This window comes from Netta rufina (assembly GCF_964035555.1).
Source record: "Netta rufina genome assembly, chromosome: 4".
Taxonomy (NCBI): Eukaryota; Metazoa; Chordata; class Aves; order Anseriformes; family Anatidae; genus Netta; species Netta rufina.
Window position 1 is genome coordinate 44,697,658 of NC_140127.1, and position 18,019 is coordinate 44,715,676.

Sequence of the window (18,019 nt, forward strand, 5' to 3'; positions counted from 1 at the left end):
ACATTGTAAAATACATAAAAGGAATACTTTTGGAGTCATTTTAAATGACTCTCTGAAACAAGCCTTTCACTTTGTCAGTAGGGTTAAACTTCTTACACATTTTTTCCCTGGAATCTAGATGATTTACACCTTATGCATGTGAAAGAAACTGGTAAAAGAAAACAACAGTTCTGCTAGAAGGAATTTTGGGTAATGTTTTCCAGTGCAGTCACAGTGGCTGCATCTCCACCACCATACAGGAGCAGTCTCAAGGCTGGGTGGAGGCAAAATCTTTTGAAAGCTGACAATGAGGGAAATCCCAGGCGTACCTAGTAACCTAAAAACCCCAGCTTGCCTCTTTCTTTGGAGAACGTTCAACAGCATGCTTACTCACTTTATGAAAAGAACTTTGTGCTTTCTAAATGCGTTGGCAGCCTCAGCTACCAACGTAGTGACGTGAGGCAGAAAAACGGCGTGGGTTTCTTCACAGGAGAGCCCTCATGTTGCCTGCCTCAGGTTCAGGCTATCTATAAGGGCAGGATTTAAGCCAAATGCTAAGATTCAGCAGCCATGCCTGTGTGTTTTTTTCCTGAGCCAACAAAGTTAGAGTAGTAGAGACAAAGTTCAAATATCTACAACACTCATTAAAACCATTTATGCCTATTCTTGTTTAGTCTCCTTCCTTTTCATTAATACTGGGACAAGTATATTTTTAAACAGTGTACACTGTGGTCTTCTCCGATCCAGACAAGCTTGAGTTTCAATGCACCTCAAATTTACTGTGAAACAGCAGGTTCTCCTCAAGGTACCTGTAAACCAATTTTCGTGCAAACTTGACTTACTGGTTCTTAACTGCCCCTGCTTGAGAGGTCTAGCAGGGAGAGATGCTGATTCCTAGCCTTTTTTACAGCTCATTTCACAGGTACATCTTTTCAGCCTGCAGTTCAGAAACCAGCAAATCCTACTCTTGAGTTGTTCTATCTATCGTGTTGATAATGGGCTACTAAATATTAAGTTCCCGGAGTCATGTAAAGTAGCTGTCATGATATAATCCTTTCATCTTTTCTTCAAAGAATCATACTTCCTATTGCCATTTATAAGCATTGGAGTATTCAAGCATTAGAGTGTATAAGCATTAGCCTGCACAGAAAATCTTCAATCCCTTGCACAGGACAAGACAAAAAAGCAACAGCAGTAAAAGCAAGCAAACCAAAACAAAAAACACAGCCAACCAAACAATCCACCCCCCAGCACTTTTGATCTGAAATATTAGTGTATACACACTTTTTGTGTCACATACAATTAGAGACTGACCTTCATATACTTCTCAGCAACTGCCAAATTATTCCAGGGTCCAAGAGCAACAGAGCAAATCTAGGTCATTTGCTCACCAGATATTTGAAAAAGGTGTATTGTCATTTTGTTCCACCCTTTCACCTTCTCATTTCCTAGATAAAGTCAGTGCTCTTCTCTTGGGGCATGACAGCAAAAAATACATCCAGCCTAGCAACGATAAAAGGTCTTAGGAAGACTGTAGTATGTTGACCTAGTCAGAAAACTGGTCATTCTTTGGATCATAACTTGGTCTCCGCTACCAGACTTTTCATTACGTCACTGGGTTAATCAAAGTGTCTCAAATGAACCAAAAGGGTTTTACAAAAATTTCAGTCACAAAATGCACAATTAGCTTAATGCCAGGTAGCTACTCCTGTTTTATGACAACTGTTCTTTATGTGGCCATACTGTAAGTGAAGGGGATATGCTGGAAATGGGAGAAGTCAGTTATTTTCACAGCTCTTCACATGATGAGAATAGAAAGGTGTCCTAAAGCCCAGCTGATCCATTTTCAGCTGCACCAAGTTGAATACTTTGTCTTGGTGCAAAATTGTCATTTTTGTGAAAGCAAAATGAAAGAACCTATTACAAAATTAACACATTTTTAGCACAATTACACAAGTCACTGGGAACTCTGATGATTATCATCTTTACCTGTATTATTATTATTCACTAAATCTTGTATCAGATGTACTGTTTATTATACCATCCAGCCAAAGATATGCAAACTCTTTGAAGACATGACTGCTTTTTGAAGGAGAATGTGAACCAAGAATAGCTGTAGGCCCCAGCTCTACATCATTTTCATTTCAGGCACCTAAGCATTAGTCTTAAAAATAGTAACTGTATTTTTTTGTTTGTTTAACAGAATGACAATGCAGAAAATGTAAATCAACACATAAAGAGTTTGCTGTGTACACCAATAAAAAATGGGAAAAAGAATAAGGTGATAGGTAGGTATCTTTACAAAAAGTATTTTTGTACTTGTCATAGCAATATTTCTGCCTCCACAGTAAACTCTCAGCAACGTGGAATCTAAACACAGGGGAAGAGACCCTTAATTGTCATGCTTTCAACTAATAAGTCCATTGCAACCTTGCCTGTAAATTGCTTGCCTTACAAGTTACCAGCTACCTACAACTCTCCTGTGATATTTCACCGTTTTCGTAGCTTCATGCGCTTGATAGTTTTCTATAAGTAAAATTATTTTCACTGTTTCCTTTTCAGAGAGTCAGATACCACTCTCACTGTTACAAGGCAGTGAAAGGAAGACAAGTAAATCAGTAAATAAGCTCTGAGCTTTTAGGGAACAGAGGTAGTACTCTGAAAGTATAGCATGTGGGAAGGCAAGCAGGCTGCGCATACGGTGACAGTTTTTTGCAAATAAGATTTGGCTACAGAAAGATTCATACATGAGAAGGTTAAGTGCTATGCAGAATTGTTGCTATGAATTGCCCTTTAGAGTTGCCTGCTTCTACTAGTTGATTGCATAGGAAGGCTACAGTCCTATTACAAGACACTAAATTTAAAAGCCCAAATCTACCTAGCGCAAATACTGCTGCAGCATCTCCTTTGCCTTTTCTTGAACTTTTCTTCTTTTTTAAAGAATGCCCAATGGTTTCCTGTGGTAAAATTTCCATAAGTAATTTGATGTCGCTTAGGCCCACATAGGCCTAGATACTTATGGAAACTTAGAAGCCTATTTATCTTTAGGTCCCTGGAAATATTTAGGTGGCCAGGGTCTGGATCCTCCAAGATGAAATAAATGCCTAAATTTTCTTGAGGATCTGGTCCTAACAATGCTTCATGGAATAAGTGTAATGAGTTTTAAGTCTTTCCACGAGTTTCAGATTCACCTTAGGCAAGAGGAGGATGCTTTTGAAAATTACCAGGGCCTCCCTGTCCCATGAAGAGCAGAATGCTTGTCAGCCTGCTATGCTGGCATCAGTAAGTTCCACAACCAAACAGAACATAAAATATATTAATTTCCAGATAGAAGTGTGAATTCAACTTCCTCAGCTTTACAGAATTTGTCAAGAAAATGTTCCAAGATTGCATTTTTAATCGTCTTCAAGTAATTGTGCTTGAGAATTATGACAAAACTACATAATCAATGTATACAGTAAATGCAAGACTCTTTTTCCATGAAGACAGCTCTTTTTGTAAAATTCCTGAAGCAAAAAGAGAAGCATTGTCTTTACTGAATAGCATTCTTTGAAATTTCTTCTTATACCAGCCTCCTCGATGATTTTTTGTATTACTTTGTTTTCTGTATTCTACCAGACTCTAGAAGACAAAGATGAAAATTGAACTGTTGAGTTTTAATTACATTTGCTTCGCTATGCTGTTAACTACCGATAAAGTTACATCAGATCTCACATGGAGTTTTTCTATTGTTGTGGTTTTGTTTTTGTCTTTTTTTTTCTGTGAAATTTCAAACTGAAAGTTTCAGTCAGGCAGCATTTTTAGGTGGGCTTTTCAAATCTGAGCAGTTCTCAATAGGAGATGTTCTTCAAAGTCCTTTCAGGTTTCACAGCCCACCTAATGTTCAAATCTTTAACAGGGCAACATCAAAAACTTGTTTCAGGGACAATACCTATAGGTTCCTTTAACATATTGTATAAAAATATTTTGTCTTCCTTTTTTAAGATTAGTATACCCAAAACCAGAATTTGGAGAGTGAGATGTGCAGAGGGGTAGTGAGGGTAGGAAAAAGCATCCACAGCAAAACCAAGCAAATATTACTTGAAGAGAGATAAAAAGATATATATATTTTTTTTACTCTCCTGACTTGTACATTTTTCAGATTTGTGTTGAAAACTTTATAGAATCTTTCTGTGGTTTTGTAAGTATGGCCCAATAAAAGAAATTTGAACACCTTTACTACTAACATGAGGACCCCTGAATGCTTTTGAAAAACATTCCAGTTAAGAGCCTTAAATAGCACACAGCATATTTGCTGTAGTTTTCTCATTTTTTAAAAGGCATTTATGTGTATCCAAATGCTGTGCCTTTTAAGAATTCATTTGCACTTGTGGCTTATTCACTGTTGAATCTGACTCTTGTGTTTGTTACATCACAGTTGCTATGGAAATAATTATAAAGTCATAAACAGTACTAAACGGAGATTTGAAAGTGAGTTCCATGAGATTTTCCCTGGGTTTTATAAGTCAGCTTCTTTTTCCCAGGGATGGTTAATCTTGTTCTTAGTGAATCCTTATTCTCCAAAATCATATATTTTTAATACCATTTAAGTATCTACTAATCCATTAAAGTGGCATCTTCTTTGCAATATTCAAATACCACAACCCCTGCCCCAGTGGTTTACAACTGCAACTGTAATCTTACTGATCTCTCTAGAGGAGCCTTGGATACTAAAGTTCTTCAAACACAATATAATTTGGAAATAGGATGGTGTTCGTATAGTGTCACCAGACATTAAAATTTCTACATGCTAGGCCATTGTTCTTCTAAAAATATAGCTTACATATGTGCAACATTCTTTGCCTCCTTTTTTCTACTTACTGTAAAAGGGAAGATATAAACTAGCTCCGTCACAGACTTTTTTAAAAAAAAATTATGGTTTTTGATTAAGTCTGTAAACATACGATGCTAGAATTACTTCCATATAAAAAATCATTATTACTAATAAAACCTTAGAGTAACCGATTATGTTCACTGTTGATTCTACTGTTAAATAGTATTTGTTATAATTTCTTGCCTATCAATAAAGAGAAAGCAAATCCGTCCTCCCGGACCTTATGGTGGCAAAGTGTAAGGCATTCAGATTCTGTTCATATAGCATATGTAAATGAAGAGTAGCTCTGCTAGAGCAAGAAAACCTGAAAGCTGGTAAACAGTGTTCTGGAAACATCATTAAATAGTTATCTTATCCTTGTTAAATACATATTTAATGTAAGCTGGTTAAATGCATATTTAATAAATTACTGTTTCTGCTGCAAAATGTTCTTCATAAAATACATAAAATATACAAACTTGTAAGCAATTACAATTTATATCAAACAAAGAATACTGCATTTTCTCATATTTTTTATTATTTTTTTTTAGAATTCTTAATTTGCAACTATGACTTTCACTGGGACGGTTATTTGCAACTGATCAGGAAATATTAGTGTTTTTTTTTTTATCTTTAAAACTGCTAGTCCTTACACTTATGAGAGTGAGAAAACATTTGAACTTGCTTAAGACAATAATCACTCTCACAGCAACTTAGGGCAAAGCCATGTTTTTATGATGCAGCTGCTTTAATTCATACTCTGATTTCTTAGCAAAAACTGCTATTTGCTAGGTGAAGCTAAATTGAGGTATGTATGTGAATTTCCCTCTGCTTAAAACAATCTGAAGGCTTGATAGAAGTTACCTGTCAAACCTCTCAATGGCAAGTGCACAGAAAAGTCTGGCACTAAAGAGCAGAAATTATTAACAAAAAATAAACAGATGCAATCATCAGCAATTTTGAAATTAACAATATGATTTCAGTAGGATGCTTTTGGATGACTTCAGTAGTCTTTGGAGCAGGCCGTAATCCAATCGCATCCTCATGGAGTCAGCAAATATATTTGAACTTCAAGCCTCAACATGGCTATTTTCTGTTTATTTCATTTATTTAAAAAAATTTCCAGTACTGACTCAAATAAGGAAGTGAAAACTCGGTGTACCAATGTTCTGACTTTCATAAATGTTCTTTTGGCATGCTTACAAAAATTTAATTAGCCTCCAAAGGACAAATAGTCTTTAGGGATTAAATCAACCTAGAATACTATTAATAATAAAAGTCAGGATGAAAACTACCCTAGAATTTCACCCAAATTTTTGGTTTATAAATCCTAATAAATGCTTTTGGGTCTACCAAGTAGTGTATGATATTTTAGTATTTATTCTGTAATACAGTGAACTCGCTCTAATGAACTTTGGGATGAAAAATTCTATAGCACTACGACATGTCACTTTAATGTATTTGGTGGTTTGTACTGTGGGCTAAACAGTCTTAGGCCTAATTTTTCCCTTGATGTACCATACCATAGATGGTATTTTGGCAATTCTCTGTATTCTTTAAATTTCTCTATCCTGACTTAGGGGTTTGCCAGCTTGTGAATAAGATGGAAGAAAACTCAGGCAAAATCAAGGCTTTCAACAGAAATGATGAAGAGTTCCTGGAAGCTTTTGTCATCTTTTGTGGCTTGGGGATCCAGAATACACAGATGTATGAAGCTGTAGAAAGAGCAATGGCCAAACAGATGGTGACACTAGAGGTGAGCTCAAAATCTAGGTGGTCTTTAATTGACACAAAACAGATCCTAACTTCCTCCAGACCTTCACTGTTCTATACAGAAGTGCAGCTACTCCCATGAATACTCAATAGAAATTGTGCTCCCCCATGAGAACAGCATTTGGCCTGCTGAGTTGCACAGGAATTTTTCTGCTGGTTTCTGTATCTAGACGGCAGACTATTTCATTTGGTATTGTATTTTAACTTTACTCATGAGATTTAGTGGTGAACTGAGCACATCTTTTCCTCCACATGAAGCTATGCATTGGCAGCGTAGCTGGTTTGTTCAGTTGCGTAGGAAGAGGAAATGGTTTGGGGGATTAGGGGCTTCCTTTTCTTGTCTGAGGTTTTCTGTGATGATTTTGGCTCAGTCCTTTAGACAAACTGGTTTGGGGAGTAACAGCAGCATTATTGTAGGTTTTCAGCAATTTCTTCGGAGTCAAAGACTCCATAAAACCGTATCAAGATGAACGTCATCTGTCTCGGCCTTTGAATTGGCTACTGTTAAGTTTAATCGCTAAAGAATGCTTTAATCTGAGAAGCTGAGAGGTGATAGCTTGAGGCTGAAAGTGAAAAAATTGTAGATTTGGATCTCCTAATATTCTTTATGTAAATAGAGTGTTTGCAGGTTTCCTAAAATGTGGGTTATGTACCTAGTAGCCTCTAAAATAAATGTTACTGCTCTCAGATAAGCCCATATTAAGTCATGTTCAATAGAAAGGTGGTAAAATTGTTGTCAAAATAATTGAAGTTCTTTAAAAAGAAGCTGCCAGTTTACCTGGCAAATTAGCAATTCTTTCTCCTACTATAGCACTTTATAGATAATATATGAAGTCCATACCTATAAATCCCATAGTGGGAAAAATATTGTGGGTTAATATATAAATTGGCAGCTTTAAAAAAAAAAAAAAAAAAAAAAAGTTATTCTTAAATGCTAAAAAAAAAAATCCATAACATTTTCATGTCCTGTGTTCTCACAGCTAAAAAACATGAGCTTATTTTGTTAATTTAAAACAAACATATTTTCTTTCAGACTTTTCTGCCAAGTTTCATTTAAGGCAAAACTTTCTTTTATGTCTGAATAAACTCCTGAAAGGATTATTATGGCAACAATGTCAGGCTCGTAATTATAGCTGTTTCATGAATTATTTGTCTTTGAAAGTGGAGCATGAAAATTTTCCAAAGAGAAAATCAGAGTTCTTTGCTCATTTATAGAAACTATTTACATTTTCTTGGCCTAATTATCTCAAGAAGATTCTGTGCTGTGGGAGATCTGTAAAAGCTACAGATATCTCCCCGTATGCTTTTGGAGCTCCTTAAAACCGGAGCAGACCCTGCATGGACACCAGATTTCATCAGCAAGTGCAACATGATGCAGCTGCAGACTAAAAAATTCTGCTTTAGTTAAAACCCTCCCTCCTTCTTTTATCACATTGTTCTTTTGTTTTTTCTAAGGTCTCCTTTTCTCTTTAGGTTCTCTCATACCATGCTTCTGCTGCAGAGGAGGAAACGAGGGAGCTGCAGGTAACAGCGGTAATTGAATTTTTTACTATTACTTCAGAAATATTTCATTGATGTAACAAAGAAGGGCAGTGCCTTACACAGACGTGATCTCTACACATGTGGAAGCACATTTTCCAGAAATAAAAATTACAGTGAAGCTAACATTACGATGTACAGAGAGCTGCAATTACCTGAAAGCCAGAAATAGAAATAGACACTGACACAATGACTGCCATTCTCGTGAGCTTAAAAGACCGCAGCAGTTGGTGCAATAATACTATCAACTCCCAATGATCAGGTATTTCAGAAGCAAACTCTCATTAATCTTTTTGGCAGCTAAGTCTGAATTTTGCATATTTTATATCTTTGGTATAGCTTTATGACCTATCAACAGTATGTGGCTGCTCTAATTTAAAACCATAGTTTTCAAATACTTTTTAATTTGTGGACTTCTGAAAAAGTTAGATCAGAGGAGAAAAACCATAGAGTTTCAACCTACTGACAATAGCTTTGGTTTTCTTCTTAATTAGCCTACGGTTACAGACCCTTGCCCTAAAAATCCACGTGGTACAGTCAGACTGTTAATATTCCTGCACTGTCTTTTAGTTGAATCAATTAAGGCTTCATTCCTAAAGCATGGAAAAGAGATAAATCCTGCTCTTTAAATATCTGCTGTCAGCATGTACCCTTTCAGACACAGGATCATTGCTACCCTTTTTTTTGTCTCTGTACTCACAAAATAGAATAAACATTGATAGTTCCAACATTTCATTGTATTTTTTTCCTGAAGCTATTTGATGTTTCTGTGCACTGAAAAAGTTACCAGTACTTGAACAGAGATGGGGCAAGTGAGTTTATAGATCAAGTCACTCATGTTAAAGACATCAGTTTGCCTATGCCTAATTTTAAGTTTTTAATAAATAGTGACAAAGGCAGCACCTGCTACCCAAGTTGAAAAGCTAACCTTCCCACCTTAGATTCTCCTCTTAGTAATGGGAGAGAGGCAGGTGATTCTAAAAATCGGTTTGTAGCAAAAGTCCATTTTAAGTAAGGATTCAGGGAAATATGTAAGATATGTAAGTGTGGTGGTTCCTTTTGTATGCAGATGATTCTTTCCTTGAAATCTAACTTAAAATGTCTGCCAAGGACAGGTGTAGAGACTTTTTTTTGGGGGGGAGGGGAGGGTAATGGGGAGTAGACAAAGACTTTACAAGAACTTCTATGAAATCGTGCTAGTATTTCCCCCTAATTAAGAATAACCTCTACAGTATTACTTTGTGTTGACTATCTTCCCATTAACACTTCACAATAAGATTTCAGTTTTGAAATTATGTGGAACACCTAACTGATAAACCCATCTCGCCTGAAGTGATAGACAGATGTTGCTTGGAGTTTGTTCCAGGTGTCAGATTGTACAACACTGATTTCATGTGTGCAGATGTGATCCAGGTGACATAACAAGTCAGTACCCATGAAAGAGGCCCTTACTGGTGGCTAAAGCTAACACACTGCATATTACAACTTCTGGTCTACTACTAAGGGTCAGCAGATGAATAGCGATTTACTTGGCTTCAGGATTCTTATATTAAGCCAGACAAAATAGATTAAGGTGATCAGTCTGGATATAACTTTGTGTGATTTGCTTTAAAATAATCTGATACAACAGAATTTTTCACTTTCACCATTGCACCCACATAGTGCCAGAATGTCCTATTGCATCAGTCACTGCTTTTGGGCATGGATACTGTCTGCAACCTGTGCTCTATATTACAAAGCAAATGAAACACTTATTTCTTTAGCCATCCCGCTTTTACCTGATTTTCTTTTAAACCATATTGAAGTAAAACAACTGGAAAGAAGTAGTACTGAAAACTCCACCTTTTTATTTACTAAAAAAATGATATTAATTTTATTTGATTCTAATCTATAACATAAGAAATCATGTACGTGTTAACAAATTTAACATCTGCGTTTTGAGGGGCAATTGATACATATACTCTGAATTTTATAACTAGAAAATGTAGAGCTGTGATACACAGAGATGAGTTGGAAGATTATTGATAGAACTTACAGATTTTTAAAAGTATAGTGTTTGTTGGGGGGTTTTTTTGCATGTCTACTTTAGAATTTCAAAGTAAAGGTGTATGATTATACTCTAAATACATTAAAAACATTATTCAAGGGTTTTAAATATTATCTGACCAGAGGTAAACCCTAATTTTTCAGGTTTTTAGCCCTGAGAAAGCTCTGCCTGTGGACAGGTTCTGGCTACCGCAGTGCTGAATATGGATTCTGCTAGGAAATCTTTGTTCTAACAAGTCTACAGTGACATCTTTCCTCGCCATTTTCAGAAAAACACCAACAGTTACAGATTTTGATGTCTGTATTTTCATAAAAACAAACTACATTGCCTTATTTTCTCAATCTCCCAATTTCATATGTACTCTTAGTTGTAATTTCTCTTAGGTGACTTAGATAACAGACTGTTTGACCGTGTAATCCTTTACTTATCCTCTTGATCTATGGAAAAAGTGTTTGTTAAATCTGGGAAGCAAATAAGGCAATGTTAAAGAAGTAAGGCTAAGGAAAGATAAATAAGAAGTACTTATGAGGTTTCAGCATAACGTGAAGGAAGTTAAAATTTAGTATCTCACTACTTCTCTGTTGAAAAAGCAGATAGTTATGTTATGATTTCTCTTTTCTTATGCTAAGTTTTATTCTCTTGTTCTCTAGGCTGCTGTAGTACCATCTGCACAATCTCTCAACCTAACTGACTTCAACTTCAGTGATTTTGAGCTATCGGATTTTGAAACAACACTGTGCACAATTCGAATGTTCACAGACCTCAATCTGGTGCAGAATTTCCAAATGAAACATGAGGTATAACAGCTGTCAGATGCTGCTTCACATAATGAGACAAATTAATTATTGGAAAATCAAGATAATAGTGAAACAAGCCTACAGTATAGAAATAAGTGAAAACCTGTGCTAAGGACTAGTTTCAGGACATTTCAGGACTATTATTATCAGAAACGGTGTAAAAGTCAGTAATGTGCCACAGTAAAAAAAAAAAAAAAAAAAAAAAAGGCAAATTTTGTTCTTCACTGGCAGAGGAGTAGTGTTTAATGCGCATGGAGTAACTATATTGTAGTTCATGTTTGAAGAGATACAAAGAGATACAAATTAAATTTAAAAAATCTGGGGAGAGAACTAACACTTTAGTATATTTAGGAAAGTTTGAATGATTAAGCTGATTTTTTCCAGAAAACAGAATATTGAGGAGGGAGATGTTAGCGACTTTTCAGTAAGTGAAAGACTGTTAAAAAAGGGACAGTAATGTAGGTTTTCTGTGTCCATATAAGGCTGTAAGAGAAGTAAATAGCTTAGTCTTTCCCCTACAAAAGATTAGATTAGATGTTAGGGGGACTTTATATTTATGGAGATAGTAAAGACTGAAATAGATTACTTAAGTGGACTGTGAAAATTCCACTGGAGGCTTTTACCAATAGACCTAGTTGTAAATATGCATCTGTCCTTGGTGATCTAGACAGGTATTCTGATTTTGCCCTGAAGTTAGACTAGGTGATCTCTTGGGCCTTCCAGTCAATACACATGACTTCTATTAATAAAAACATTCATTTATAAATGCTTTAAATTTTGTTCTTATATTTTTTGATAAAACTTCCAAAGCTTAGTATCAAAATGCAAGATTCATTTGGAGGACTGCATAGACAGATTAGCAAGGGAGAACAGGTATTTAATTTCTAGATCACCAGCTTATAGGACAATTTAGATGTGTAGAGTTTCAGCACAGAAAGCAGTACTATATTACCTAGTCTGATCTCTTGAATATCACAGTACTTAGTTTTACCTCTGCAGTAAGGCCAAAAACTTGTACCTCTTTAACGGGTACAACCCAACAGAGAGAGGGTGTAACTTCTAATTCAGAGTGGAGCAATTCTACTGGTTTTGAACCAACAAGATAGCACCATGACAATAGACATGTAGGTACGTATATCGGTAGAAGCAAGAGAGCATTAACATCTTAGAAGCTACACCTCTGTCTTCCCATACTAGAGCTAAAGATAACTGGCACTAGCAAAATACTCCTTATTTAACAGTGAAAAGGTACAGAATACTGCTGCTTTTGTCTGTGCATAATTGTTCATCTGTATGAGTGACACTGAATTTTCATTTCTGCCACCTTTCACTAGGAACACTAAAACTCATCTTGAACAATCTAAGGCCAAGGTCCTCAGCCAGCATTTAACATCCAGCAGTATGCTGTACACATTTAAACCAAGGGATCTGCATTAGTACACATCCAGTTACTATCTGGCCTTCATGCCTTTCACTTTCTTTTTTTTAAGTAAAGTATAACCCACAGCTTGTAATAGCTTTGTGTAAAAGATCCAGGACATACTTGCTTCCTTCATAAGAAAATACAACCTAGCAATATAGTAATTGCTGCCTTTCTATCATACTTGCTTTCCAAAGTCCAAAACTGCTTGTGTTTTGACAAGCTGATATGGGTGAAAAGCCACATGTTCATTGTCAAAACAACTCTTAAGAGAGTTCTGCAATTCAAAAATAAATTGTCTCTATGACATACGTTGTTACAAGCAAGTATTTTTTTCTCCCACTTAGCTGAATATAACTCAGTTTCTGAATTAACAACAGTTATTAACTAACATAACAGATACTAACATTTGGCCAGTAGTAATAAAAAAACAAAACCACAAGTGTTACATACTCAAGGAGAGGCTGAACTGGTGGTTGTAAGCACATTTTTATCTATATTGACAAGAATGACATACAAGTATGTTGTTATATTTGAATTTAATTGAGGTAAAAGGAAATTTTTCTGTATGAGAGTTTGCAAAAGTATCTTGAGGATGATTTGTTGTCCTAAAAAGAATATTTTTTAAATATATTTACAGTTAACTATGTGGTACTGTTTCTTAAAGGTTCTCTGCAGATGGATTTTAAGTGTGAAGAAAAATTATCGGAAAAATGTTGCTTATCACAATTGGAGACATGCGTTTAATACAGCACAGTGCATGTTTGCAGCTTTAAAGTCTGGTAAAATTCAGGTATGTTTTGCTGTTTGTAGTTTAAGAACCTTCTGGCTAACTTCTGTACTGATGAAGAGTTCCAATTGTCATGTTGTTAAGATGTTCATCCTTCTACCGGATCGCTAATGAAATCAAAGTTTTCTACAAAAGACTTCTGGCTTTAAGTGCTTGGTTTATTCAGTTGTTGCCATGTTGTTATGTATCCAGTTTCAGGTAAATCCTCTGGAAACTTTCAGGTGGATGCTCACAATAGGAATATCTCAAATAAAGCATGTTTAGCATTATATCTTTTTTAAAAGTCAATGCATGTGCTGCAAGCAAGTCTAGAGGCTGTAGAAGAAAGGGATCAAACGGACCGTAAGAAAAGGAAATAGGTTTCAATGATGCTTCCTTATAATCAACATGTTTTGTTTGTTTGTTTGTTTTTAAATTTATACACAGAGCTGAATACAGCTGTAGACAAACAATAGGACGTTTTTAGAGATAAAAATTTAAATGCTCATTTCGGTGCTTTTGAACAAAGTTTCAGCTTTCCACCTAAAAGACTAATAACTTCAAAAACAGTCTAATCATACTGTGTTACAAATACTGAAGAGCCAGATGATCCCAAAAATAAGAAAAACTTGCATTCGAGACTTTTCCAAAATATGTTTTCAGTTTTACTTTTTATTTTTCTTGAAGAAAACAAAATGTTCCTGTTCATTTTGAATCAACGTGTTTCTCAGTTGGATTTCGCACCATTGTTACTAGTTGGTTTATGAAGAGACAAAGGCAAATACATTCATATTCCTTCTAGTTGGAAAAGAATGGGACATGTTAGATTTGCTCTGTGTGCAGTATGGCAATCTCAGATGCTTCTGATAGCTTGCTTGCTATTTTTGGAATCCTGTCAGTCTCCACTGCAATTTCCATAAATTGTTTTATTCCTAACTGCATTGGATTCACTCCACTCTCATTTTCATGTCCTAGATTCTGGGCTCAGAAATTGCATTGAACATTAGTCTCTCAATTTCCTTTCATCTGAGAGGAAAAACAAGCAATAGGACACACATCTTCCTAAGAGAAACATAAAATCAGTCATTTCCAAACTGATCTGACTAGACTAAGGACAGGCTGCATTATCTAGAACACAGACACAATCCACAGAAGTTGTAACTGCTTGAAGAAAATCTGAATTTTTGGTTGTACACAGGGCACAGCCCCTCAGTGGCTGTGCTGTCACTAGCTGTTCTTCAAATTCCTGTCCTGACTGTTGCGCCTGCTATTCTCATCCCATTAAAAAAATGCTGCATGAATATTGTAGTTTTGTCCAACCTCTGTTTCTCACATTTAAGTAAATTTTCTATTCATTTCTATTGAACAACATTCGTGGTATGAAATACTCTTGAAAGAGAAACTGTAACCTCTCCACTAATCTTTGCTGAAGCTCCAGAATAAGCTCTTAGTAATGAATCTGATGTTGCTTAATTTTGTTATCCATGGGTTTTGAACTTCTGTTAATGTATTTGCCCAGTGATCAATGTAGAGCATGCCATTTTTCCCTCTTGATTATTCCATGGACATTTGGGAAATTTGTATTTTTTTCTACTGATTTAGGGAATGTAGCGTAACTTCTTTGAGGTTATATAGGAGCTGAACTAAAAGTAATGGAGCCAGAACTTAAAAACAAACAAACAAACAAAAAAATTTACTGTTGGCACATAATTTTACATTTGTGGCCTCTTTTGCCCAGAGCAGTATCACCTATGTAGGTGAAGACAAGATGGCAGATATAAAACACATTGTGCAAAATAAATCCCTGTTGCAAAGCTAACTCACTTCCTGTATTTCTCTTTGCATATAGAGCAAACTGACTGACTTAGAAACACTGGCTTTACTGATAGCAGCTCTAAGCCATGATTTGGATCACAGAGGGGTGAACAACTCTTACATACAAAGGTAAGTAGCCTGAAAGAAGTTAAATAAAAACAATCAAATACATAAAATCACAGAACTAAACTAAGTACAGTCTAATTGATTTGACAGTGTGAGACTGTGCAAAGGAAGGTCTTTACATAGGAGTAAGTGCAAGAACAGTCTGAAACAGGCCAAAGACACATAACCTCGCTGAGCTAGCTAACTGCGATGGCAGATGACCTGAACTCTTCAGAGACTGTGCAGGGGCAGCATCTTCCTGCTGCTGTTCCATACGTCCCATCCCCCAGTTCCCACACAGAGATAGCAAAAGGTCCCAGCTTCTAAGCGACAGCATGACAAAAACGTGCAGCTTTTCAGATTGCTTGCTGTCCAGCCAGCTGTTCCCCGTCTATCCTGGGCCAGCCCAGAGCTGAGCTGTGGAGCCATCCTGACGACACAGAGCAGTCACCGCACCATTTGGAACTCGGATCATTTCACCCATGATTTAGCCATGGTTTTCCAGAATTCAGAGTTGATTTGGATAGGGCATATATTTAAAACCACATTACAAATTTATGATTGGTTGGCATTATTTTGGGTTATCTGTACTCTAACTTTTGATCAAGTCTGAAATTACAGAAAAGCCTTTACAAAGCAAAAAGGCAAGATGTGTTTTAATGCCTTGAAACAAAAAGTCTTTACTAAACAAAATATTTCAGATTGAAGTTAGCAAAATAAAATCATCTGAACTCTTCTGAAATTTTCTCCGTATTTTATTTTTTTTTAATAATTTATTAATAGTTTCAGATCAGCACAAAATGTGTTTTTCAGTGAATTTAGTATTCACTTCAAATAACACTACATGATTCTTTGATTGAATAAATAGCTTGACTTAAAACATGATATAATGGTATTCCTGTGATACAGCGATGTGTCCTGATCTGACCAGAGATGGGGAAAAGATACCCAGAAATGTATACTTGTATCTTTTTCTGGCAGAGCTGGGGAGTGGTTTTGAAGCTACCTTTGGCAGAAGTGGTCAACTGTTCTCGCTGTGTGTAAAGTAAGATATTAGGGGAAGAAAAGTTTGTTTCAGGCAGAGAATACTGAAAGGCAGAAAATAAGTAAGCTGAAGGAAAGCTCCTGCCTTTCAGATACGTGTCAAAAATAACACTAAGATCAAATGTGTAAAGCAAAAAAAAAAAAAGGCCACAAAATTGAAAGAGTAACCTTTTTGTAGTTCCCTAATGGGGAAAATAGGGGAATCCAGCAGTAACTTGTAGCCTTGCAGTGATTAGAACTGGTTAGCTATTTTTTGCTTTATTTATTTAAAAATAAATTTCCTGGAAGACATCTGGAGATGCGTCATCTCCTCTCAAAAATGTCCTGGGAAAGTGTCATAGACAGCAAAATCTAACATTCATACATGCTGTAAAGCAGAAATGATCACAGCTGAATTCTTTTTCAACAAAACAGTTCCATGAATTTTGTTTTTAAATTCCACATTTAAATTAAATGAAAAGCAATTTTTTTTCTAGAAAAGGATCCCTTTTGTTTCTTCTTGGAAGCAGAGCAAGTGGGGACTTGGCATATGATTTTTTTTTTCTTTTTATTTAAGCAACTGTTTCAAAAATTAAAATGGTCCTGGTAGCAGAAATTACAGGAAATGAACTGTTTAAAGGTCTTTTGTAGATATGCAGAGGTTTTTGTTTTCTTTTTTTTTTTTTTCAAACCCACATGTAAAGTAGGCAAACACAGAGTATGAAAACTGCATAACCAAACCACTGTGTTCTGAAAGCAGTGGTGTCCTTTGCCCTGGCTTGGTGGTTTAACAGAAATGCTATGTAGTACAGAACTAGGAGCTTGAGTTTATTTCCAGCACTTGTGTCTTCCCAGACAATCAGGGTCTGTAAGTACTGAGCAAGCTCTAGTTTGGTGCGCTACTTGGGAAGATAACGTAAGATTTTTCTCACATATTTCTCTCTTCGATCAAGATGAACTTCAGGGACATAGCATGCATCCCATTTAACTCAATGGGAATTTCACTCAGCGTGCATTGGCACAGTCCTACAATTTGTTTTCTAACAGAAACACGCAAGCATATTTGCTGTATATTTTCCTCTTGCAGTGGTCTCAGAGGATGTGCTGGGCAGCCAGCCCATAATCCCCAGGGACTTGCATCCTTTAATCTCCCTTTGTGCGTTTTTGTTTGTCTTTCCATCTTTCTCTCCACATTTCTGTGCTTCTGAAATCCCTGGAGGCTCCTCTCATGACTTTTGAGTTTCTGTGTGCATGTACTTTACATAGGGACTCAATCCTGCAACCACTTAATCATGTGAATGATCTTTAACCATACCAAAAGTCTTACGGAACTGTACACTAAAACAGAATTTCTCACATGATTAAACGTTTGTAGGTCAGATTATAATTAGAGTGATATTTTCAGGATAAGCAGCAAAACAGACTTCCAACAGAATCTTGTTTTAGTTAAAGATATGAGGTAACCAATGTGGGAACAGGATTTGAAAATGAAGACAGAGTAGCAAAAGCTAAGAAAGTTATGCAACGAGGAACGGGGGAAATTAGAAATCCTCAGAGGAGGAATTTTATGTATTTTGTCTAAAGCTACTCAAACAGTAATTATTTTTTTTCTAGACTAAACTTTAAATTCTGTATCCATGCACTTGGTTTTATGCTGTTTTTCCACTGCCTGTAGTCCAACTGACATCTTGTTTCCCTTTTGGATTTTGCCCTGGACAAAGGGAAGGTAATGATACTGCTGTAGTTTGGTCATGAGAATGGTGACGAAGTATCAGTACACTTGCTACAGCCCAATAGGAAATTATCTGCGCAACATTTGGGGGCCTGCACCAGAGTCCATTGAGGCCAGCAGGAACTTACCCATTGACATCTGTGGGCTTTAGATCAGGTCTGCTTTATG

General features: G+C 36.1%; 1 protein-coding gene across 2 annotated transcripts in view; it reads left to right on the forward strand.

The window, feature by feature from the left end:
* Positions 1 to 18,019, forward strand: part of PDE5A (phosphodiesterase 5A) — a gene marked incomplete at its 5' end in the record, with an annotated part of 59,373 nt that overhangs the window by 32,577 nt on the left and 8,777 nt on the right. Inside the window, 6 exons of one of the 2 annotated variants that reach the window (XM_084285830.1) lie at positions 2,183 to 2,267; positions 6,412 to 6,587; positions 8,078 to 8,137; positions 10,841 to 10,987; positions 13,075 to 13,200; positions 15,026 to 15,120. In XM_084285830.1, coding sequence (XP_084141956.1) covers positions 2,183 to 2,267; positions 6,412 to 6,587; positions 8,078 to 8,137; positions 10,841 to 10,987; positions 13,075 to 13,200; positions 15,026 to 15,120 — 689 coding nt within the window. The remainder of the gene's footprint in view (positions 1 to 2,182; positions 2,268 to 6,411; positions 6,588 to 8,077; positions 8,138 to 10,840; positions 10,988 to 13,074; positions 13,201 to 15,025; positions 15,121 to 18,019) is intronic. The other variant, XM_084285831.1, reaches the window with a different exon arrangement.